General features: G+C 52.5%; 1 protein-coding gene across 3 annotated transcripts; it reads right to left on the reverse strand.

Moving 5' to 3' along the window:
- Positions 1 to 1,492: 1,492 nt before the first annotated feature.
- SEC16B (SEC16 homolog B, endoplasmic reticulum export factor) lies at positions 1,493 to 22,440 on the reverse strand. Of its 3 annotated transcripts, none has more exons than XM_065842208.2 (26): positions 22,368 to 22,440; positions 21,091 to 21,392; positions 19,915 to 20,021; positions 19,249 to 19,354; positions 19,021 to 19,129; positions 18,144 to 18,285; positions 17,667 to 17,824; positions 17,000 to 17,061; positions 15,709 to 15,844; positions 14,924 to 15,154; positions 13,888 to 13,985; positions 13,149 to 13,230; positions 12,931 to 13,048; positions 12,302 to 12,413; positions 11,972 to 12,077; positions 11,673 to 11,813; positions 8,643 to 8,756; positions 7,899 to 7,971; positions 5,011 to 5,262; positions 4,396 to 4,466; positions 3,899 to 4,045; positions 3,613 to 3,720; positions 2,667 to 2,748; positions 2,514 to 2,563; positions 2,330 to 2,398; positions 1,493 to 2,029 (listed from the first exon to the last, which is right to left on the reverse strand). In XM_065842208.2, exons 1-26 carry the CDS (start codon positions 22,428 to 22,430, stop codon positions 1,961 to 1,963), a joined length of 3,108 nt encoding a protein of 1,035 aa, XP_065698280.2. In that variant the 5' UTR covers positions 22,431 to 22,440; the 3' UTR covers positions 1,493 to 1,960. The 3 variants fall into 3 exon arrangements, with proteins under 3 accessions (XP_065698280.2, XP_071666067.1, XP_065698281.2); XM_071809966.1 differs by having other exon boundaries at positions 21,091 to 21,359; positions 22,368 to 22,433; XM_065842209.2 differs by lacking the exons at positions 2,514 to 2,563; positions 2,667 to 2,748.
- Between the last annotated feature and the right edge of the window lie 554 nt (positions 22,441 to 22,994).

Raw genomic sequence — 22,994 nt, forward strand, 5'->3', positions numbered from 1 at the left:
CCGAAGCATCCTGCAGCTGGGACCGACGGACTTAAAGGTGTATGTGCACAGGGCTACAGCACACAGAGCTGTGAGGACACACAGCAAGAGCCACAACCCAGCACAGCTTGGGGGTCCCCTCTCCCCACACCCACAGAAACAGAAGCACCCCAGGAGCACCAGGAAGCCCATCCCAGGAATTCAGCTGGAACTGTGTGCTGTAATCAGCCAGACTCACCCCACATGGCATCCCAGGCCTCGGGCCAGTCGCTTCCACCTGTGCAGCCCAATGAGCCAAACCTGGAGGCTCTCATCCCTGGAAGGAGGGAGAGCCCAGTGAGCAGAACGCAGAGAGTTTGTTTGCTGTGTCTGCCCAGCCAGACACCCAGAGTCTGCGAAGTTTTGAAAGCCTGGTTTAAAAAGAAAAGCGAACAGCCCCAGGAAATGTTTCTAGAAACGTTTTAGAGTAACCCACCTACACTCTCACCCACAGGCCTTGCAGCAGCTTCTCAGGCCTACCAGGGGCAGCCTGGGCCCAGCCTACATGGGGTCACAGCCCCACTGCCTGTCATAAGTGGGATCCAACCCCACAGCCTGCAGGTTTTGTCCCCACAGTCTGCCACGAGTGGGCCCCAAACCCACAGTCTGCCACAAGTAGGACCAAACCCCACAACCTGTCTGAAGTAGTACATGACTCGTGACCCATCCCGAGCATGCCCCAACCCCACTGCCTGCAGGTTTCAGCCCCACAGCCCATCCCAAGCAGGCCCCAACCCCACCTGTCGCTACAAGGGGAAATCTCAGCCGCACAGCCTGTCACAAGCAGGTCACGGCCCCACAGGTGATCATCAGCAGGCCCGGGCCCCGCAGTCCCGTCCCACTGGGTGCCGAGCAGAGGTGGCCCCGGCCGCTCTTCACCTTCCACACAGGGTTGCCGTGAGAGAACGAAGGGGCGGATCTAAATTAGCATGCGGCGCAGTGCACGCTGGGTAACACCGGCCGGTCACCGTGAGCTTAAAGTATACAGAGATAAGAATATATATATAGCACGCACGATTGAAACCCGAGCGTCCGGGGGAAGCTCACCGCCGAGGCCACCACGGGGTGCGCGTCACCCAAGCCCCGCCTCGGGGAAGGTCTGAGGGAAGGGCCGTCTGCGGCTCCAGCAGAGCCCCGCCTGCGAGGGGCGGGTGAGCCACCAGCAAGGGGGGGCGCCGCGCTCCGGGCCGGCCTGGGCAGGAGAAGCCGAGCAGGTGACGCCGAGGGTCGGTCACTCGCCCTCGCGGAACCCCGGCGGATGCTCGTGGCCCCGCGGTGCTTTGAGACAGACTCACGGCCGGCGATCGCTGAGTCCAATGGGTGAGGTGGGGCACTGCCCTACAACCCAATTCAGACTACTCTCCCCCGGACACCCTTTTCCCACACCCCCCACTCGCCTTATATTTATAACATTATCCCCAACACAATCCATGAAACTTGTGGACCCCTCTCAAAAACAGTCAAACACACACGATTTTTGTTAAAAACATTTCCACCACTGTTAATTTCACAGAATCACAGAATGTTAGGGTTTGGAGGGGACCTTAAAAGATCATCCAGTCCAATCCCCCTGCCAGAGCAGGAACACCCAGATGAGGTTACACAGGAAGGTGTCCAGGCAGATTTTGAATGTCTGCAGAGGAGACTCCACAACCTCCCTGGGGAGCCTGGTCCAGTGCTCCATCACCCTCACTATGAAGACGTTTCTTCCCAAAATTAAATGGAACCTCCTGTGTTCCAATTTCTACCCATTGTCCCTTGTCTTATCATTGGTTGTCACCGAGAAGAGCCTGGCTCCATCCTCCTGACACTCATGTTTATATTTATAAACATTAATGAGGTCACCCCTCAGTCTCCTCTTTTCCAAGCTAAAGAGACCCAGGTCCTTCAGCCTTTCCTCATAAGGGAGATGTTCTGTCCCTCTCCCCCGCCGGCTCTCTGCTCACAGCAGGTCGGGGTAGCGCCGCTGGGACAGCAGCCTGGGCTGGTTGGGTCGAGCAGCAGCAGTGAGCTGGGAAGCAGAGAGAGATGGAGTCAGGGAAAGCTGTGCCACAAAATGTGGGACCTGCTGTCATTGGGATGTGCCCACAAGCAGCCCCCCCCCCATTTCCCTTCTCCATCACATCATCCCCAACACTATCCTCCCCCAATTTATTCTCTTATAAAATACCAAACCCTTATACCCAGGGCTTTTATCCCCCTACCCACAGCAAATTGCTTGCAATCTAGCATCACCCCCAAAGCAGGAGGCTCCCCAACAAAGCCAAAAACCACTCCATCCAGTAACATCCCAGCAGCAAGCTACTCTCACCTGAGAGACCTGGAGAGGGTTGAAGAGGGGAACTGCCCCCACTGGTTGGGGGGGTTTGTTGGAGCTGGTCTGGAAGGGAGGAAGAGAAACTTAATGGCCACATGCCAATTTGAAAGCCACCCCCGAGCAGAGAGGTGTCCTGGACTTCCCTCCATCACCCATGAATACACCTCCCTTTCCTCACCTCAACAGACAATGGAGTATCAGTAAAGGTATTTTCACTTTGCATTCCTCCTGGGAGATGCAACCAAAAAAACACAAACACCTTAATTTCAAGAAAAGCAGCTTCTTGAAAGGCTGATGGGGAGAGGAGTGAGGGGACCCACGTGGCATTTACCAGGGTTGCTGGATGGAGGCTGAGCTGAAGGGCTTGTCCAAGCCATGAGAGGATCATCAAGGGGGGATGGTGACATCTGATCCTGAAATCATATCAACCCGTTTAGAGCAGAAGCTCCTTGACGGATGAGAACTCTGCACCAGATACCACACCACACTTTTGGGGTACAGTTCTGCACCCATCCTGCTGAAGAGGTACCACAAGAGCTGCAGGAACCTGAGCTAAGGGGGAACAAACCTCTCTCACAAAGCTAAACCACCTAGAGAGCTCAAAATTAGGCAGGAGCTGGACACCAAGCCTGTGTTCAGTATAAGGGGCCACCAGGGTCCATGTGTCCTTCTCTGTTCCTCATCTCCTGCTAGGTGTGGAAGAATATCCCAAAATTTCCTGCTCCAGGACTGTAGGTCATTCTCAACCAGGAGAAAACTTGCAGGGGAGGATTTTACTCCAACATCTGCCGTCAAGCCCACCGTCCAGCTGCAGTTGGGGATGTGACACCCCAAGGACTCAGCCAGGACTGGGATAACCAGGCACAGCTGCTTCCCCATCTTGGCTGCTCTTCCAATTAAAGAGGCTTTTCTTTCCCTTCAGCTCCTGAAACCTGCCAGAGCAGTGCTGCTCACAGCTGCTGCTTTCCGCTCCAGTGGAGGGCAAGCCATCCCCGCAGAGCTTGCTGAGCACTTGGAGGACCTCCCAGATCAAGGAGGCTTTATAAATTCTCAATTATTATTAATCAAAGATTCACTTCCAGGCTACAAATGTTCCCAGTCCCACTCTGTCCCTGCACAGAGTGGTTACAGACACGAAGAGCTGTGCAATGGCACAGCCCAGCACCTGCATGAGGATAGAGGGAGAAATAGCAGGTGAAGGGGGAACACGTGCCACCTGTCACCATAGCTGTAACCCTAGGTGCCACTCAGGGACAGGACAGCCTTTCACCCCCTACCTGCTGTCCCAGAGTGGGGGAGTCTGGGTCCGTCTCAGACGCAGCTTTGGAAGATGTTTCCTTGTTGGGTTTTGATCGAAACCAGCCAAACCACCTGAATCCAGAGCCCTGGGAAATGGAGGTTGTCATGAAGGAAAGTAGTAGAAACAGATGAGATGGGGAGGATGCTGTGGCCACCCAGATGCCCACCAGGAGTGGGCACCATTTTGGCAAGGAGAGGCACAGCAGGCATCAGGGACAAACAAGCTCAGAGCACAAAGCTTCACATCAGCTCCAGCACACTCACCTTGTCCTCACCTGGCTTCACCTCCCCCGCTGGTGCCAGCTCTTCAGCAGTGTCCTCAGCCACGCTCTCCGAGGAAGGTCGGCTGTCATCTTCCAAGGAGATGGAGGAGCACTCCGAGATGGTCCGAGTCCTTGCCTTTACCTCCTCCTGGCATCACAGATCAGAGCTGCCACGTGGTGTTCCCAGAGGAGCCACCTTCAGCATAATCAGAATGTTCCCAGGACTCCTCCACGCCAGCCTGAACAAATAGTGGCCCCAGGGACCCCCAAGTCCCTTACACAGGAGGTGGGGAGGGACAGCACCCACAGTGGGGTGCAGCATGCAGCCCACGGTCCCATGGCTAGAGAGGGCTATCCTAACCCACCAGGTCCCCAAGGGGACACCTGGCACCATGATGGGAGTTTCCGTGTGAGTTAAGTGCATGTAATGACAAACCAATGAGTCCCAAATTCCACCAAGACCCCCAAGGGATCATCTCTCTGACCCCTCTGACTCACCTGCTCAGCTGAGAGGGATGGTTGCACCCCGCTGGGGGTTAGGGGGGCACCCTGGGCCTCCCCAGCATCTCCTGTGGAGCAGAGGGAAGGACACAGTCAGGGTTCAATCTAAGGACCTCCCACCACATCTACTAGAACCATTTTCAGTGTTTCTATCATCCTGACCCAGAGCAAGGCTGTACAGCCAAAATGTCCCCCCAAGAGATGCAAAAGGCTATTCAGGTCCCTGCCAGCACCAGGGAGGAGGAAACCACAAGACTACACCGGTGTATCTCAAAAACCTGACTCGAAGCTGATTTTCCCATGCAGCAGGGAAGTGACAGTGCTGCCACCAACTTGCAGCCGCCCTCGCATGCTGCTTTGGGCAAGGTCTTCCAAAAACCAAGACCCTCCTGCCCAGGGCAGCCACCGCACAGTTCATGTGTATGGCACCAGGACAAGCATGGCTCCACGTTTGGGCAAGGGTAGCGGAAACCAGGTGGTGGATTACGGCAGCCCTGGCAGGGAGCAGTGTCCAAAGGGACACGTGCCACAGGGGATCAGAGGGACACCCCATCCCAGAGCTGCTATCTGGGGACAGGTGTTTTTGCTGAGAAACAAGGCTGGGACACTCACCTGCTGATGGCACCGTCTGCGGAGGAGGCTCAGCAAACATCTCTCCAGGAGGGGTGATGGTCCCTGGGCCAAATGCAGGGGGCTGCAGCTCTTGCCCAACACTGAGCACTGGCAATGCTGTGACCTGAACAGGTGCCGGGGGCTGGAGAGACATGTCCTCATGGGAGCTGGGTCCCTGGGGTGGCACAGACTGGTTCCACTGGTCATACTGGTAGCTTTCACTCTGTGGTAGCTCATAGCCAGGCTCTCTATCTGGGGAAAAACAACAGAAGTCATTCTTGTGTTTGTAATTTCATTGGGCTGTTGTGCAACATTCTCCCGTTTTTCCATTATACATCACCAGGTGTTGGGGGGGTAAGAAGGGACACCAGGGACCACATGTCAGCAAAGGAGCAGGGAGGGCAGTGGGGAACTTTCAGAGGTATCAAGGAAGGTGAGCTGTGAAAGACGGGGTAGAACCTCCTAGGAACATGGCTGAGGTTGCAATGAACTGGGAAGGAGAACACTATGGAAGTGCAGAGACCAAGCACCAGCAGTTCAGAGGAGCCTGGGGGCTCCAGTCTTTTCCTTCCACTCCTGCTGCACATCCTGAGCAGGAAAAAAAAACCATCATGGGGTTGTCACAGCCTTCATTGCTGCTCCATAGGAGCACCCACGTACTCATTTCTTGCTTTAGGCAGATTTAGTCAGGGTTGACTTTTTTCCTTTGAAAGGCAGGTTGAGCAAGTGGGGTTTGTTTTATTTAACACACACACACGTTGCTCTGTCTGATGTCAGACAGCACAGGCAGCCCACCACTGTTGGTTCCAGGTGTGTGTACTGCTTGTTCCAGCTCTGCAGCCTCCGGCCAGAAACGTGCTGGGCACCAGGAAGTTTCTCTCCCATCACCGCGAGACATGGCCAGGCAGGACCCAGATCCCATAGATCTGAGCCTGGGGACTGACTACGGCACCTCTTGGATACAGTGCTACAAAACCCTTTGCTGGCATCACGTCCAGCCCACTCAGGGCTGGCTTCACACCCACGAGCTGCTCAGGATCCACAGGGAGAAGGATGGATGCTCAATTCCATGCTGCCCAGTAAGCTCAGCTGAAAAAATTCAGGGAAGACAGCCCAGGACGTAAGGATGGAGAAGCAGGTTGCTGTGACCACATGGATCCCAGCTTGGCACCTTGATTTGGGCTTTGACTTTCCAAAATGGATGAATTCAGCACCAAGGTAGCTTTCTCTGCATGCAGGTCCCTCAGAGGGTGACTCTGGATGCCCTTCTCAATGAAAAGGACCAAGCATCAGGAAAGTGAGCTGCACAGACCACATGGAGCAGATCTGGCCTCTTGGAGAAGCCATCCCATCGTACCTGTGATTTGTTTCCAGGCAAGGATGATCAGAGCCTCAGCCCTGATAGCAGCAGAAGGCAATCAGGATTGACGATCCTTTTTACTGCCTGGGAGAGCTCTGTGAATCAGAATTTGGCAGTAGCAGGGAAAGCTGATAGGAAGAAACATCTTGGAGGAATTTCCCATGTTTCACCCTGTCTGCACCAGCCTTTATTCTCCACCCATCAGTGCCCATGCTCCCAGCAGAAAGTGAGACCTGAGCAGCACAAGCTGTGCCAGGACTTACTGCTGATGGAGATGACTGTGAAGCAACATCAGTGGGTCACCAGCCCCTGACTTCTCCTCAATGGGACATTTCAATGGACATGCTGCCCAGCCAGGAAAGCTCTCCAGCCCTTCCCTTGACAGCCACCCAGGGGAGACTCTTGCTCCTCATCTTGACATCTCTTGACCCTCTGGGTGGATTCTCACTGGAGGGGACTGCTGGGTCACCAAGAGGCAAAGCAAAGGGATGAAAGAGGCAGCAGGGAAAGAAAAACACTGGGCCTTCACCAACAGGTGTCCTGCAGCCTGGCATGCAGAGGGACCAGCTCCTTCCCAAATCTTTTGCTCTGCAAGTGTGAAATCCCCTTAGTTCAGCTCCAATTTGCATCCTCAGAGGACTGTCTGGGAACAGGGCTGTCTGCCCCAGGGCTCAGCTGGCAGGCACATGCTTTGTCCAGCCGCCCTCCCTCCCTTCTCCTCCCACAGGGACTCCTGAAACTGCAGTAATTAAGCCAAATTACTCAGGTTTGGTATGGAGGGCACCAGCATCAACCCCTCAGTTTGCAGTCTGTCCCTGGCAGCCCCACACCAGGAGGATGCATCCAGGCAGAAGCAAAATTGTGAGCTCTGTGGGGATGCATGGAGCAAGGAGCAGCTGCTGAGTGATGCTCCGGGGAACAGGGAACTGCCTTCCAGCCCCAGGCAGCACAATCTGCATGTGGAGAAGCCCATTGCAGTCACTGGGCTCCCATCTGGAGCTCTGCATCCAGCTCCGGAGCTCTCAGCACAGGACAGACATGGACCTGTTGGAGAGAGGCCAGAGGAGCCACAGAAATGATCTGAGGCTGGAACAGCTCTTCTGGGAGGACAGGCTGAGAGAGCTGGGGTGTTCATCAGCTGGAGAAGAGAAGGCTCCAGGGAGACCTTATTGTGGCCTTTTTATACTTAAAAGGGGCTGATAAGATGGGGACAGACTTTTCAGCAGGACCTGTTACAATAGGACAAGGAGTAATGGTTTTAAACTACAAGAGGGTAGATTCAGACTGGACATCAGGAAGAAATTTGACACTGAAGGTGATGAAACACTGTCACAGGTTGCCCAGAGGTGGTGGATGCCCCATCCCTGGAGACATCCCAGGCCAGGCTGGATGGGGCTCTGAGTGATCTGAGCTGGTGAAGATGTCCCTGCTCATGGCAGGGGTGGCACTGGATGAGCTTTGAAGGTCCCTTCCAACCCAAACTATTCTGTGATTCTACAACTGCAACCTGCTGCTTAGTTTTCTTTACCTGCCATCGATGCAGCAGCCCAGGAGAGCTCTGGCTGAGCTGGTGCCACCTCCAGAGGGAGGTCATCTTCCACCTGTGAGGAACCAGACAGAAAACATGACAAACAGATGGAAAAAGAGATGGCACACGGCAAAGACTAAGGAAAGCACAAAGCCCGTGTAAAGGGGAGCGTGGTACTGGTGGGCCTGGGGCTCACAACCCACACCAGTGCCACCACAGCTCCTTCCCAGCAAGTCAAGGGACTGCAGCACCGCTGCCCTGCTGAGAGCAGGCAGGAGGGAAAACTGGAGACAGAACAGGGCACAAAACCAAAAGCAGACATGAAACCTGAACCAAGAGCATTAACCCAAGGACCAGATTAGAATTAAAGGATCTGAGAGCACACATGTGCAAGGTGATGCCCCACTGGTGTCCTCTACAACATCCTCACCATGAGAGGAGACTGTCATTTGCCAACCACAGCCCCCGCGTGCTCTCCTGGAGCATTTTGCCCCAATGTGAGGCTCTGCAGCCCTTGCTGCTCACACCTCAGGTGTTGCAACCCCCCTGCTCCTGCTGGACTTGCGTGTCCAACTGCAGAGACCACATCTGAGCTCATAAGCCAAGAGGAAAGGTGCCCAGGTAAAAACAGCCTTCCGACCTCCATACCTGTCTCCTGGGATTCAGGGCAGAGAAGGAAGATGCTTCCACGGGCAAACTACAACACAAGACCCGGTGCCCCCCAGCATCCCCACTCCTCCTTACCTCCCACTCCTGGCAGCAGGCTCGCAGCTGGACCAGCCAGTCGGGCTCCAGCATCTGGTCCTGTTCTGGCATCTCCAGGAGCAGCGGGTCACAGAGCTTCAGCCGCTCGCCAAGCTGCAGAGCCAGGAGGGACACGGGGCTCCTGACATCTCAGCTCCACAGGGGAGAGACGGACCCTCGCAGTAATTGCACATGGCTACACACACAGGCCCAGGGGAAAATAGCACCAGAGCTGCACTTCGTAATATGGGGGTTAAAGTAATGCCAGCCTCTTGTGCAAGATTTATTTTCTCTCCTGCATTGCTGCAGAGAGGTGCTGGCCTGTCCCGTGCCCTGCAGAGACTCTCCCAGCAGGGCTGTCTCAGCCACCTCCGCAGAGATGTCAGAGATGCTCTTCACATCAGAGAGGCAGGTAACTATTACCAGCCTTTTCTCCTCTGAGCTAAACAAACACCTCTTAATCCCGCTTGACAGCCAGCCCGAGGCACTCGTGGGTTTGCAGGACACCCCACCAGGAGCTCTGGTATGAGCCCAGGGCTGTGCACCAACCCCATCCCTGCCCCAGGAGGGTGGATGGGAGCCAGTAGGATCTGGGCTAAGGGTTCACCCAGCTGTCTCCTTGCCCAGCCTTGCAACAAGCATTAGCATCGCTAATAACCACACAGAAAACAAATAACAGGGCTGGGAGGGACCTTCTGAGGCTACCTGATCCATCTGCCAACCATGAAGAAAATTCTGTGTGCCCACACCAGCCTGCATTTGTCCAATTTGCACTTACAAATCTCCAAGGAGAAGATTTCACAGCCTCCCAGGCCTGTCCTGATGTTTAACATCCTTACAGCTAAAGAGTTTTTTCTTAATATCTAAGTGAAATCTTCCATGCTGCAAATTAAGTCTCTCGATTCCTGCTTGTGCAGAAGCTGCGGGGACAGGCAAGCACTGTCCCCTAAGGAGCAGCCTCCTGCATGTCCAAGGGCTGTTATCTCATCCCCATGCCCCTTCCTCCCTCCAGCACATCTTCCCTGGAAAGATAAAATAAGCTTGACTCCTTCAGAGGTCATTTTCCCCTCGATCTCTTATCACCCCTGCTCTTTTGTACACTTGCTCCAATTTGGCCCCATCTCTGAGTGCAGCATCCTGAACAGGGCACAGTGTCCCAGTCAAGACCCCTGAGACCTGAGCATGGGGGGATTATCACCTCCTTGTCTCAGAGGTGTCATTCTTGCTCTCACAGACCAGAATAACATTATAACTTTTTTTTTTTCCTCTTTGCAACAGCATCCTGTTATGTTGCTGCTTGGTATTTTTTCCGTGCTTCACTATCTCCCCCAGGTCCCTCTCTGCGGTATTGCTGCTGCAGGTTTAATTTCTCCTGCAAGAGAGGGGTCTGTGCCACCCTGGCTGCAGCCATCTCGATGACATGGGGCTCCAACCTTTGCCAACGGAGCAAGAGGCTCTTCTGGGATGACCCATCCCACCGGCCCCAGGGTGCAATGGAGGGCTCCCTGCAGAGCTAAATCACAGCCTGGAGAAATTGCTTAGACATGGGTCCAGTTTTAAGACAGCTGGATGAGGGGAGATAACACTCACCCAAAGACTTCATTCAAGGTTTTACTGAATTTGCGCTTACTGGTATCAACTCACTTCTTGGGGATTTATCAAGCTCCTTCCCAGGTCCTTTCATCCATCTTATGCCTATTTATCTTCCCTGTTTCGCTATGAGGCTGTTACATCAAGGGCCACCAAAAGCCATCCAGAGGTGACTTTGCAGCTCAGCCACGCTCCACAACCACACAGGTCTCAGCTACCCCCCCCTCCACCAGTCCCCATCACCTATTTCTCTTCCTATTCCCAAAGTTCTTAAAAATCTAAGTAATTTTTTAAACTCTAAGTCTAAACTAGCACAAAACACAATTTCTAACTCCAGGTTACAGGGAGACACAACCCACATGGATGGAGCCCAGCACAGGACATCGGACAACCATGGAGAGCCCAGTAACCCAGCACCCAGGCAGCAGCTCACACTACCTACAGACCCACTGTCCCATCTCTTTGCAAACACGTGTGTTCATCCTAAATCAATTGCAGGAAAGAGGAAATTATGAGCATGATTACTCCTAAACGGGGGGAATGTTTAATCCAAAAGCTAATGTGCACTTTGATCCAATATTAATGAACCAGCACCTGGTTGTATATCGTCCCCAGCTTCAAAAGAGGGGAAGTCTTAATCAAACACTAATGTGTATCATAATTTGTAACACAGTCTAAAACATCAAAGACAAGAGTGTCTACAAATGCACTAGTTTTTCAGATGAAAGTGTTTTCTCCCTGGAGAAGCATTATCCCCAGCAGAACGGCAGATCTGAGAGGCTGTTAGACAGTAAATAGGTTTCAATGACAGGGTGGGGGGGCTGCGCCAGCCTAGTTTTGGGTGATTCCTATAGCACCTGCTTCAGGCAGGCATCCTTGCTGCCCCACATCTCACATCACCACGGCTTTTGCCCCCTTCCTGAAGGAAGACTACTTCGACCTGCCTCATCACCACCCTGGTGACGTGCACGGAGCAGGCAGAGCCACTGTCCCAAGAGCCTGACCAGCCCAGGTGGACCTGGGACATTTTGCTTCTTCCCTCCCTCCCCATGAAGCACAGGAGCACCCCCACAGCAGGGAAACACAACCGTGGGATGATGTGGGGAAATGCCAAGCACTCACACTTCAGCTCCTTAACTTTGTGCTATTTACAAGTTCAAAAAGCCCCTCCAGAATAGAAAGCATCCTTTGCTTCCAAATGACTCTGCTCTTACTTGGTGGTCAACAAAATTCTTTTGTTTTTTTACCCTAAATCTGTATTAGAGACCCTGTGGAGGTGTTGTCTTTGTCATGCTCAGCACATCCCAGGCAACAAACTCCTGGGGCTGCTCAGAACTTCCAACCACCCCCAGCCATGGGGAAACCCTGAGGATGCTTCCCACAGCACCAGGTCCTGAATGGGTACCACCCTACCAAGGATGCAGGGGGCATAAGACTCACCTTTATCACCTGCTGTGCCAGGACAGGGTGGCTGGTCGCATCCTGTGCCAGGAGCACAGTGGCGATCTGCTCGCAGTATTGCAGGGCCTGGGCTGGGAGCCCATGGTCAGCCAGGCGAGAGGCGTAGAGGAGCTTGTACACCTTGGGAGAGGGAAGCAGAGCAGATCATAGAATAGTTGGGGTTGGAAGGGACCTTCAAAGTTCATCTAAGCCAACTCCTCATGGCTTCAGGGGGATGGATGTGTGTTTTGGGACAAGTCTGAGCTGCTGCACCAGAGGTGCTTGTGCATCTCTGCTACCTGGAAAGGGAGCAGGAAGAATTCGGGCTGTCGTAGCTGCTGGCAGTACTCAAATACTTCCATCCTCTGGATGGCCTCCGTCCTGGCAAACTGGGCAAAGGTCTGACTGCAGAGGAGAGGGGAGGTTCAGCAAGCAAGACTCTTGCCCCAGCCAGCCCCACACAAAGTCACAGCTCCACCACCATGCCAGCCCGCGGCTGGAGAGGCCCACAGCAAAGTTCGCATTATGAGCAGTAAAAGCCCACAAATAGTGGTTGCTTTGGCATAAAAGTGAGACCCTGGGGATAGGGAGAAGATGGGACATGTCACCGCCTGCCTGGGCTCGCTCACCGGTGGCTGCTGCCCAGCAGAGCCATGCGGGCTGCCTTCGGCCCAAAGTAACCAAAAGGAATATCTGCCACCAGGTAACAGAAATGAGCTGCTTCAATTGCTCCTCTGCCAGCTGGATGGGAGGAAAAAAGACAAACAGTCACGAGAGAGAGGTCTCTGCATGGTCAGCATTGCTTTGGAGGCCTCCAAGCTCACTTAAAAACCCAAACACAAGTGCCCCCACTTTCCTTCCCTTCTCCCTGTTTTTTGTCTGTTTTCCCCGATTGCTGCTTTCTGTGCCAAGGAGGGGGTTTCAAGTTCAGTGCTAGGACCAGGGCAGCCTGTGCAGGTCCCAGGTCCAGCTTCAACTTCACCTCCACAGGGTGCTGTCATTGCCATGAAACCCCTGAGGACACCACAACCAGGAGCAAGTCTTAGTCTCTGCAGTCACACGTCTCCCCTGGTTCCAGCCGCTCCAAAAAGAACAGCTAATGAATGTGTCTGAGCCTGACAGCTCTGGGGTACAGGTGTGTGCACCCCATTTCAACAGTGACATGCCCCCATGCCAGTGTGGACATGCATGGTGACATTGCAGGCGCTTGCCCAGCTGTTGCAAGACAGCAGGAACACAACTGCTCACAACTGCTCACCCAAAGTGTCTCCCATGGTGACAATGGCTCGGTGGTTCAGCTCCATGTCTCCAATCTTGTTGGACAACATCACGGCCAGGTGGGGCCTCCAGTCTCCCCATGTGGCATCCCCACAGCACTGGAGGGAGATGACAGGGCAGGTGAGCAGACATGGTGACCACAAAGTGGGTGTCACAGCAGGTGACACAAGCACAGGACTATGCCTCTTGCTCACAAACCAGTGCTGCCTGGGGGATCCTTCCCGACATGAGCTGGAAGAGGGTCTGCAGCGGGTCGTTGGTGACCAGTGTGCTGGTGAACCTGTAAGGACACGAAGATGGGGCCACCATGTCAGGGCCCCAAACCCTCATTCACCTCCAAGGGCACATCCCAAACACCCCAGGAAAACAGTGTCCTGAGGGGTTTCTCAGAGATGGCAGGAAGGCTCATCAGCCCACCAGGCTGATGATCTGCATCACCTCCAGAGCAGGCAAGTCTCCAGGACAGCAGTGGATAAAACCTATTTAAAAGGATTCAGGTTGCACAAGATAGAAAATTTACACGTAACTCTCCCTGAAGGGATCAAATCGATCCAGACTAAGTACATTGATTCCACCAAAAAACACACCACGTTCATACAAGTGGGATGAACAGCTTGGGCCAGGCTGGATCATGGTGAAGATAGCTCAGTGCTCCCTTCCCCAAAGGCTAACTTTGCTAGGGCAGCAAGGGCAAAGCCAGACTCAGAATAAATCCACTGAACATCTCCAGGAAATGGCTTTCCTTCTGCTTTGCAGCTCCTACTTCTTTTTTCATGTCCATCAGGAAGCTCAAAGGACTCAGGCGCAACCAAATGGATGCTCCCTCTCCAAAATCAATGCTTTTTTTTATCAATGCACTGGGGCTGAGGGCACTCAAAGGCTTGGCAAAGCCAGCCACAGAGCTTTGTACCTTGTTTTAACCTCTCCAACAACTTACCCAGTGAGCACCCAGCTGTAGGTCCGAGGGTCCATCTTGCTGGAGAGGAAGAGAGCATGGCCCCACAGATGGTTTCTCATGGCCCAGACCAGAGCATCCTGCAGCCGAGACGAAGATAAAGGATTCGCACTAACCCCACTGTCCTGCCATCCTCTTCTGCCAGAGGAACCCCTGCTCAGCCAGCTTTAACTAATAACCTCAAAAATCTCTTCCACATTCATAAGGGCCCCTTTATCTTTCTACCTTGCACAATGACAACAGCTGGGACCTTCATAGCAATATTGTCTTTTCCTGGATTCCCAGCCTGGGCACCCAGGCTTCTCTGCATCCAACGCTCCTCTCTCTCCCTGTACCTTTGGCAACTCCTGAGATCACATAGATGCAACTAAACCCATGGTGATGGTAAAAGCTTCTGCATCTTGTTTTCACTCAGGGCTCCATCCCAGTTCCCAGCTATGAAGATAATGAGGGGCCTGGAGCATCTTTCTTATGAGGAAAGGCTGAGAGAGCTGAGTCTGTTCAGCCTGGAGAAGAGAAGGCTGAGAGGGGACCCTATTTATGCTGATAAATATGTCAAGGGTGGGTGTCAAGAGGATGAACAACACTCTTTTCAGTGGTGCCCAATGACAGGATGAGGGGCAAAGGGCACCAACTGAAACATCAGAGGTTCCATCTGAATATGAGGAAAAACTTCTTTGAGGGTGACAGGGCCTGGAACAGGCTGCCCAGAGAGGTTGTGGAGTCTCCTCTGGAAACATTCAAAACCCACCTGGACACATTCCTGTGTGATCTACTTTGGTGAACCTGCTTTAGCAGATGGGTTAGAACTAGATGATCCCCAGAGGTCCCTTCCAACCCCAACCATTCTGTGATTTTGTGAAATCATTGCCACAAGCCCTGTTGTACAAACAGCTTAAAGGGCTGATACCACATCCACAAAGCACCTCTTGACCACCCTTCTATTTAAAACCTGAAGAGGCCAAAGAGGCTAAGAACAAGAGTCAGTCCTGTGTCCTGGACCCCACTCACCACTTACTTTCTTCCTGCCATAGTAGAGGAGTTTGGTGAATTTCTCCACTATCTGTGCCTGCGTCTCCACGACAGGAGGGACCTCCCCTGTGATGAGGTCTAGTGTCCCTGACTGACGCGACATCCACTCATCATCTCTCAGGCCGATCAGGTTTGCCGCGGGGTTCTGCCTCTTGTACTTCTCCTGGCGCCTGCAGTCTCGCATCAGCAGCTCAGCCGTGTCCGAGCCCACCATGGACTGCAAGAGGGAAGAGCAAGGTCCATGGAGGCTGCCTCATGAGTGAAGGCTGGTGGCACTTCCAGTCCAACACCTTTACACTCCTACCCTCACCGTATAACAATCTCTCCAACAAAAGCAGCCTTGAGTGCCGTCATGGAGTTTTGGAAGGCAAACGATTCATCACAACTGGCAAGACCTTCACAGCACTCACTCTGAAGACCTTATTCAACTGCTTCCAGCAAGCAGTCACAAATTAGATTGTGTGGGTTTCATTGAATTAATGAAATAATCCCATTTGAAGCATAAGTGGTAGCTCCCTGATGAAGGTGGCAACATTCCCTTTCCAAGCTGTTATAGCATCGGGTTGTTGCTAGTTCACAAGGATGAAAAGTAATCCCTGAGAAGGGGTTTCTCCAAAGATCCAGGCAGAATCAACCTGATTGATGGGAGTGGGATGCTTCTAAGGTACATTCCCCTGAAAACAGCAACTGAATCGAGAGGCACCTGAGAAGCATGTAACTTATTTCACTTCTAAGATCACAAGGGTCACCCCCTTCCCATGGGACACCTACCCCATTCTGCTGGCAGAGGAGGACCAGGAATTTCCAGAGAAGAGCTGAATCTCTGCCTCTCTGTGTTGAGAGATCACAGCTCGTGGTTATCTTCTGCTGGCAAAATGTAATCACATCCACCTTGTGCAGATCTTCCCTACAGCAGCAGAGAAAGGTATCAAAACAAAAAAAAAGGAGGGAAAGCAATCTAGGACATCATTCAGACTCAAAATGTCCCCAGGTTCACTGATGAAGATGCCAAAGATTCACAGTGAGAGATGGAGGAGAGAAGATCCCAGTGTCAATGACCACATACCACACTGGCCACGTCAAGCTCAAAAATGCTTAAAATATTGTAACATTATTATGCCTCTTCACAGATTTCAGAGATGCAAAGGGGATATCTAACGCTCTACCCTCACAACAGTGTTTTCAACCATCCATCTGCAAGGACCTTCAAGTTTTGCTTTGCTGTGCTGCTGTTACAGCCATGGATGTCCCAGGCTGCAGGAGCAGGTACACATACAGGCAGTATCTTCTATTTAATTAACTGGTGTAGTGCAGGCGAAAGACATGCTTGTGACCACATATACCCTTTGGGTCTCAAACAGAAGCAGAAACCTTTAAGCCATGTGCAAACCAGGCAGAACTGCTGTCTTTCAATAAAATAATAAGACAGTTGGAAAGAAAAGGTGGCTGAGACACAAGACAAGCCAGGGGATGGGGTTGAAGCTGGGGAAGGACTGGGCATACACAGCTCTTTGTTCTGTAAATGGTTTTCCTCCTTCTGCACACTACCTTTCCCTCCCTGCTTTGGTTCTGAGTGACCAGAAGAAACACTGGTGTAACCGGTATGATACAGAGCCAACCTGATGCAACACACCACGATTCAGCCCCAGGCTCACACTGGGTCTGACCCTGCTATGCTCAACAGTCTCAGAGGACAAAAAACTTAAGAAAAGCTTTATCACAAGTTGTCCCAGGGCTTTAGACATCCAACGGGATCTCCCAAGAATCAGTTTTCTGGGACAATTATGAAATAAGGTCACATATACAAACTAAACTGAGACCACATCCTATGGATAATCAAAAAAACCCTATCTCCAACAATCCAAATCGATCTATACCACAGCAAAGGAGATGGACTCCTAATCTGAATCCAGACTCAGCCTTTGCACGTATTTCCCAAAACCATGGGGACCCCAAATTCTGCCCTGAGCTCACATCTCCTTCCAAAGGAGAGGTGCTCCCAGGCCAGCCATGCCAGCAGAGCCAGGAGGACTCATCTCCCGGACCTGCTGGTGTGGCATACCTGGCCAGCGGCCCCGGGAAGGCCTGTAGCTCCTCCATCTCTTTCGTGTCCTGAAGGATTACCTAAAAATCAAGAGCAGCAGCTGGATTCCAGCAGTCAGACCAACCCCAGCTGGGCTTGCTGAAAGTCAGTGCCTTGGGAAAGGATTTAACAGTGCTAGTGAACCCATTCTCTGTGCCATCTTAAGGGAACCCCAGAGCATATACCTTAAATCATCACATGGACCCCAGTGCTAAGGTCCAGGAAAGAAACGCCTGTTGAGATGGCACCTGCCTCCTTTGGGAGGCAAAACAGGAGGAGAAAATGCTGTGGTAGGCTCAGGGAATGGATACAGCCTCCATATCAGAGCACCTCAGAAAGGTGAGCAGAATTGTCCTTTAGAGAGACATGGACTACATCTGTCCCCATCAGAGGGGATTGCTGTGAACAGGTTACCAAAAGCACAAGGGTTATGGAGCTGATGGAGCAGAAAATGGGGCCCAAAGGCTGAAAGTAATAACCAGGCATGGGCTAGTACAACACAGACTCTAGACCTTATGGGCTAGAGATGACAGCAGCCAGAGACAGGAAGGTGGCTGAGGAGGCTGTTTGGGTGACAAATGGTGTTTGCATCACTTAGGGCAGAAGGAGCTGCTGCAGGGAGGGAACCAAGCATGGTCTGATGTACCTCCAGGCTGTGTAGCTCAACACGGGCTAGTTGCCCCTTGGCAGGTTGGTGGGGACACACTAGCACCAGCTGGCCTCCAGCTCCAAAGCACACCACCACGTGTGGCAGCAGGAACTTGTGGGGTACCACCGAGGCTGGAGTGGACACCGAAGGCCTCTCTGCAACAACACACGTCACCATGAGTCCCCTCATCCAGACCCCACACCACCTCTGCTACAGACATGACCAGGTCCGAACCTGGCCACTCAAATTAAGTAACCCTCCAGTAACCCCAACGTGCAAGAACCATCCCCTAAAGCAGAAGGTAAATACAAGACAGCTCCTGCACCCACTAGGGTGGAGCCACCAGACCAAGGACCCACCCCACTGCCCTCAAGTCTCCACAACCTCCTCCAGAAAAGGACCAAGCTGTAAGACAGCAAATCTCCTAACACCGGCCATTTATATCCTTGTTTTCCCCTTGTCATCACACCTCACCTGCTTGTGCTAGGCTCCAGGTCCCTGAAACGGTGGGGTCATAGTGGTCGGCACCATCGCGGATGTACTGGCTGAGCTCATAGCTGCTGGAGCTGAGCCCTGACTCACGGTACTGCAGGAGCAGGTTGGGCTGGCCTGAGGGCTGCGAGGATGGGAGGAAACACAAACCTGGCTGCGAAACCAGGGACAGCACTGATCTTTCACTCCCAGGGTGGTGAGACAGGCTCTGCTGCTCCGTAAAAGTGCCCAGTAGGAACAGCACAGGTGATTCCCATCTGAGCAGCTCACTCACTTCAGCATTTTAGGTTCATCATGACCCATATCCTGGTCATACTCAATAGCTTTGAAAGTAATTTACATCAGCCACCAATCTAGCCCAACAGCTCTCCTAACCCTAACATGGACTCCTCAATGCAGCCAGGGCTTGGGAACCCAAAAAAGCATTGCCCTGGAGCAAAACCACCACGGCAGCTTTGATTTGATCTTTTGTTTTGCTCTTGGCAAAACACAGTGATCAGGACACGAGTGTGATGGAGCAGGACTCAGTGGGCAGAGCTGACAGTGACATAGACCTTTAAGCTACCCAAATAGGATGCAGAAGGGCATCCCACCAAGCCTGGGTTTCTGTCTTGCTCTGTGCAGGAGCGGTGTGCAGCCCCATGGGGGAACAACAGCCCAGCAGATGGACAGCTCATAAATAATAATAATCCACTATAATAATCCCCAGAGACTGTCAAGCACTAAGTGCAACATACCAAATCAGCCTTTTTCTCCTCAGCCTCACTCTCAGCTGGAGAAGGGACACATGGATTGCTCCCTAAGCCTCTGGGAGAGCTCTAAGACTTTCCTCCTCCACCCCTGCCCATCTCAAGGTTACCTCCCGGCTGCCAGGCTCCCTTGCATCACTACCAAGGGTTTCTCCCCCTGCCCACTCCTGCTGGGCAGCTGAGATGTGTCTCTCCTTGTAGGAGTCGTAGGTCTGTGTCCTGCAGAACAGAGCAAAATCAGAGGCCCTGAAGATCAGAAGTTTTTTGAACCACCACAAACCCTCTAACTTTGCAGCAGGTGGTTGCACCAGGTGATGCCCAGACGCCCCCACCCTTACCTGTCCTGGCCTGGGGGGGTTGCAACCAGGTTGGGGTGGTAACCCCTGTAGTAGTGCTGGTCCTGGTAATTGGTACTCTTGTTGTAAGGCTCTCTCTGTCTCAGGTCTAGAGAGAATATCAAGATTTAGCATTGACCCTCCAGAGCAAAAAGCTGTAATGAAGTTGCGAAAGAAAAGCAATGAGTCAGACAATTTGTTGTGCACACCCCATTTGCTTCCAAATTAAGCTGGCACATTGAAGGTACGATAAAGCTCTGTACATGTTTGCCAACACAGCACTGATGTCCTTCCCTCCCTCCTCCCTCTCCTTTTCTTCAGTGCAGGAACTCCAGAAACAGGAAAAACAAGGCTGTAGCCAACCTGATCACACAGCACCATCAGCATCCGCAACTTCAGCCCAAAAACTGAGAACAAAACAGGTTTTTAGCCATGCAGATCAAGATTAAATGTTCCCTTGGGTACACCTAGGCCATGCTCACATCTCCCAGGTACAGATTAAGGGCAGTGCTGCACAGAAACCACAGCACCGATGGGCCAGGAACATAGGCAGGAGCAAGCCCTGGAGATGTGCAAGCCCTAGGAGAACAACCTGTCCTGGAGAAAGCATCACCTCTTCTGCAAGGAGCAAGTTACTTCCATCCCCAGACCCAAAGAAGAAGCCCATACCTCTGTCATCCCACCAGGCCAGCGGCTGCCGCTGGTGGCTTTGGTGGGCATAGCTGTCCCCATAGCTGACTGCTGGATACTGCCGGTGGGGGTCTTCAAACCCTTGCCTAAAATACAACACAACACAATCTGAGAGAGGGTGCTGCTGTAGCTTCTGGAACACATCTAGGGTTAGACATGCCCTGGATGTGATTTTTGGAAGTAGAAATGGTGACGGAAATAAAGCCAGGTCTCCTGACCAGGGGCAGGTCCAGCATCATGCCTGGAAGGAGCAGCAGGAAGTTTGGATCCTTTCCCATCCCCATCTGTGAGAAAGCTTTGCACTGCAGTGTCAGGAGATGCCTAATTTCAGCTTGATGGTGTGAACTTGTCACAGGGACCATTTTTCACTCATATTTTAGGAGAAGTCCCCCAAAAGCACCTTCACCACCAAGCTCTGGAGCTACTGTGTCCACCACACCACTCAGCAGGTCTCCCCCTGAGCTGGAGCCCAGTCCCAGACAAAGTCACTTCCCCCCACAACACTCACACACCTTAACCCTTCCCAATTTATGCAGTGATTTGGTCAGTCCCACACAACACCCCCTTTCCCAGTGCCAGCATCGCACCACCTCCACACAACCCCCATATCCATGCCATAACTCACTGAGGGCCATAACTCAAGCAAATCAACCCAAATTTGCTGGAGCACTCAAAGCTTTTTCTTGGAATCAGGAGCATCCTCCAGCCCACATTTTATCCTTCCACCCACTGCTGTTCCAGCAGCTGAGTGTGCTAACTCCCTTTTGCTCTGATATTGCCATCTATATTTTTATTGTTCACCTTGCACTTTGTAGAGAACAACTCCATTTAATCAAACCTTCAAGAAAAATGCACCTCGGGACCAAGACAAAGCCTGTGAAGTGGCAACCACAGAAGTCACAGCTGGAAGAAGAAATTGGAGCTGCAGCTGCTACACAGCCTTAAATATAGAAGTCATTGGCTGCCTTAATAGCTGGACATCATCTAATCTCTGCATTTACAGTTGGTGGCTCCTCAGCACTTCCCCTGTGCCATGGCGAGGGCAGCACCCTTGTCACAAGCCCACAAGAGCAATGGAACAGCCAAATCTTATTCTAAGAAGGTTTAACAAGCAGGATGCTCAGTGTGAGCATCGCCAGGTGATGCAGCTCTCACCTGGAATACGGTCTGTTGGGGCGGCTGCTTTCCAAGTACTCGGCCCGGGAAGCCGGTCTGTGTGTGTCCCTCCGGGGGAGGTGGCCTGGGAGGTGGCCCCCGTCCCAGGAGCCAGGGCGAGTGGGGCGTCCTGTGCGGAGGAGCGGCTGCCTGTGCTGTGGTGGGGGGCCGTGGTACGCATCTCCCCTTCCTCCCCAGGCTGCCTGCCTCTCCCGGGGCTGGGGTGGCCAGGCAGGGGCCCAGGGGTCCATCACAACCTCTCCACTTTCCTGTTGGGTCAAGTCCCAAATGGCTTTAGTGACCTGGAAGGGGTGAGTCACAGTGCATTGGGTCAGTGGTTTTTCACCCCCTCTCAAAGCCTCCCCACCCCATAAAGTCTGCTGCCACCTACTCCTCACATCTGAGAGCCCACTGGAAACCCACCATAATTTCCAAAATGCCCAGAAGCAAGGAAAAGCATCTCCACATCTGCCTAAACTTGAATCTCCCTTTAAAACATCAATCTTAAATGGTCTGGTTTTGAAAGCAACAGATATCCAGCTCTTCCCAGAGCAAGAATTAGCACCCAGGTATTAATAGCATCCTCTTGCACCCCTGGTTGGTCCTGCAAAGCCCCCTCGCACAAGAGACAAATCAGATTTACCTCTGTGACAAGGTGCTGAAACCCCATTTTTTACGTGATAATGGAAGGGATATTGGCAAAGCTGCCAGAAGGACAAGGAGAGTTATTCTCAAAGAAATGAGTAGGGACAGAGTCAGGGAGAAATGGAGCTTTTCGTATGTGAGCTATGATATGGGGTGGAAACAGATATTTCCTCCTGCCTCTCAGCTCCAACAAGAATAAAGCAGTTCAAGGAGACACCAGTTTCAATTATAATAATCTCAGACAGAAGAGGAAACCCTAAGGAGAGCACAGGACAACACATGGGTAAAAGCCTGAGCTAACAGGGCGATCCCGCCCTCCAGCCCTCTCAAAGGCTCAGGGACCTCCCCGACACAGGCAGATGGCCAAATACCATCTGAACCCCTTGTCACCCCCTCACACACAAAGTTTAAGGCACTTTGAGGCAATTTCAGGGCAGTGTGGCATGGAAACCTTAGGTCTGAATAGAGGCAGCTTAGTTTGTGCAAGGTGAAATCAGAAATAAATCCCTGCCCTAAACAGCCCCCAGGCATCAACATCCAGACGCCCATCCTTTTGGTCCAACCCAGGGCCCCCCTAATTTTCAGCCAGGGATTTCCCACCGCCGTCCCCCCACCCCGGCAGCCACACACACCTGTTCAGAGGCCGCCGGGGCCCTTCCGCAGCCGGGTGTCACTGCCAAAGTCCACTGCCACATGGGCTGCCGGGGGACAAAGTGCTGCTGGGGGGGACAAAGGGTAGACTCGGCTTATCCGCCCCCGACCAATCGCTCACTCGGCTGTTTGCATCCCTAGGGGTCATCTTCCCCACAACCTGTGTCTCTTACCCAAGAGATGGAGCACACAGCCCTCTGAGCTCAAAAACAAACAAGATAGTCTCCTGTGGGGTTTTTTTTTGTGTATTTTTTCACCTTTTTGTTTGTTTTAATGACATAAGTGTCATCCTCTATACACCCTCACACTTTCCAAAACAATAATAAATAGAACTTGCTGGCTGGATCATCGGATTAATCCAGACTCAGCCATGGCTCAAAAAAATAACATCCATCCCACCAGCTGCTGCCCAGGGCACAATTTGGGCAGAATGGAGCTTGGGGGGTCCACCCCAGCATTGCCTCGTCTTTGTCCTTACAGAACAATAATGGCTTCATTCTATAAACGACTGGGGATTCCTGCCTGGTGACCCTCTTCCAAACTCCCCCAGGCACCTTAAAAACCGAAAAATGAGTAAATTAAGGCAGGTGGCATCACAGAAGACCACA

Source organism: Patagioenas fasciata, chromosome 6 (assembly GCF_037038585.1).
Source record: "Patagioenas fasciata isolate bPatFas1 chromosome 6, bPatFas1.hap1, whole genome shotgun sequence".
NCBI classification, from domain to species: domain Eukaryota; kingdom Metazoa; phylum Chordata; class Aves; order Columbiformes; family Columbidae; genus Patagioenas; species Patagioenas fasciata.

Coding starts and splice junctions, on each gene's coding strand:
- SEC16B (XM_065842208.2), bottom strand. CDS start 22,430: ATGTGGCAGTGGACTTTGGCAGTGACACCCGGCTGCGGAAGGGCCCCG. Junction 18,286..19,020: donor GGGAGCCTGGCAGCCGGGAG/GTAACCTTGAGA, acceptor CCATCCTCGCAG/CCCTCAGGCCAGCCCAACCT. Junction 2,749..3,612: donor CCCCCACTCTGGGACAGCAG/GTAGGGGGTGAA, acceptor ATATGATTTCAG/GATCAGATGTCACCATCCCC.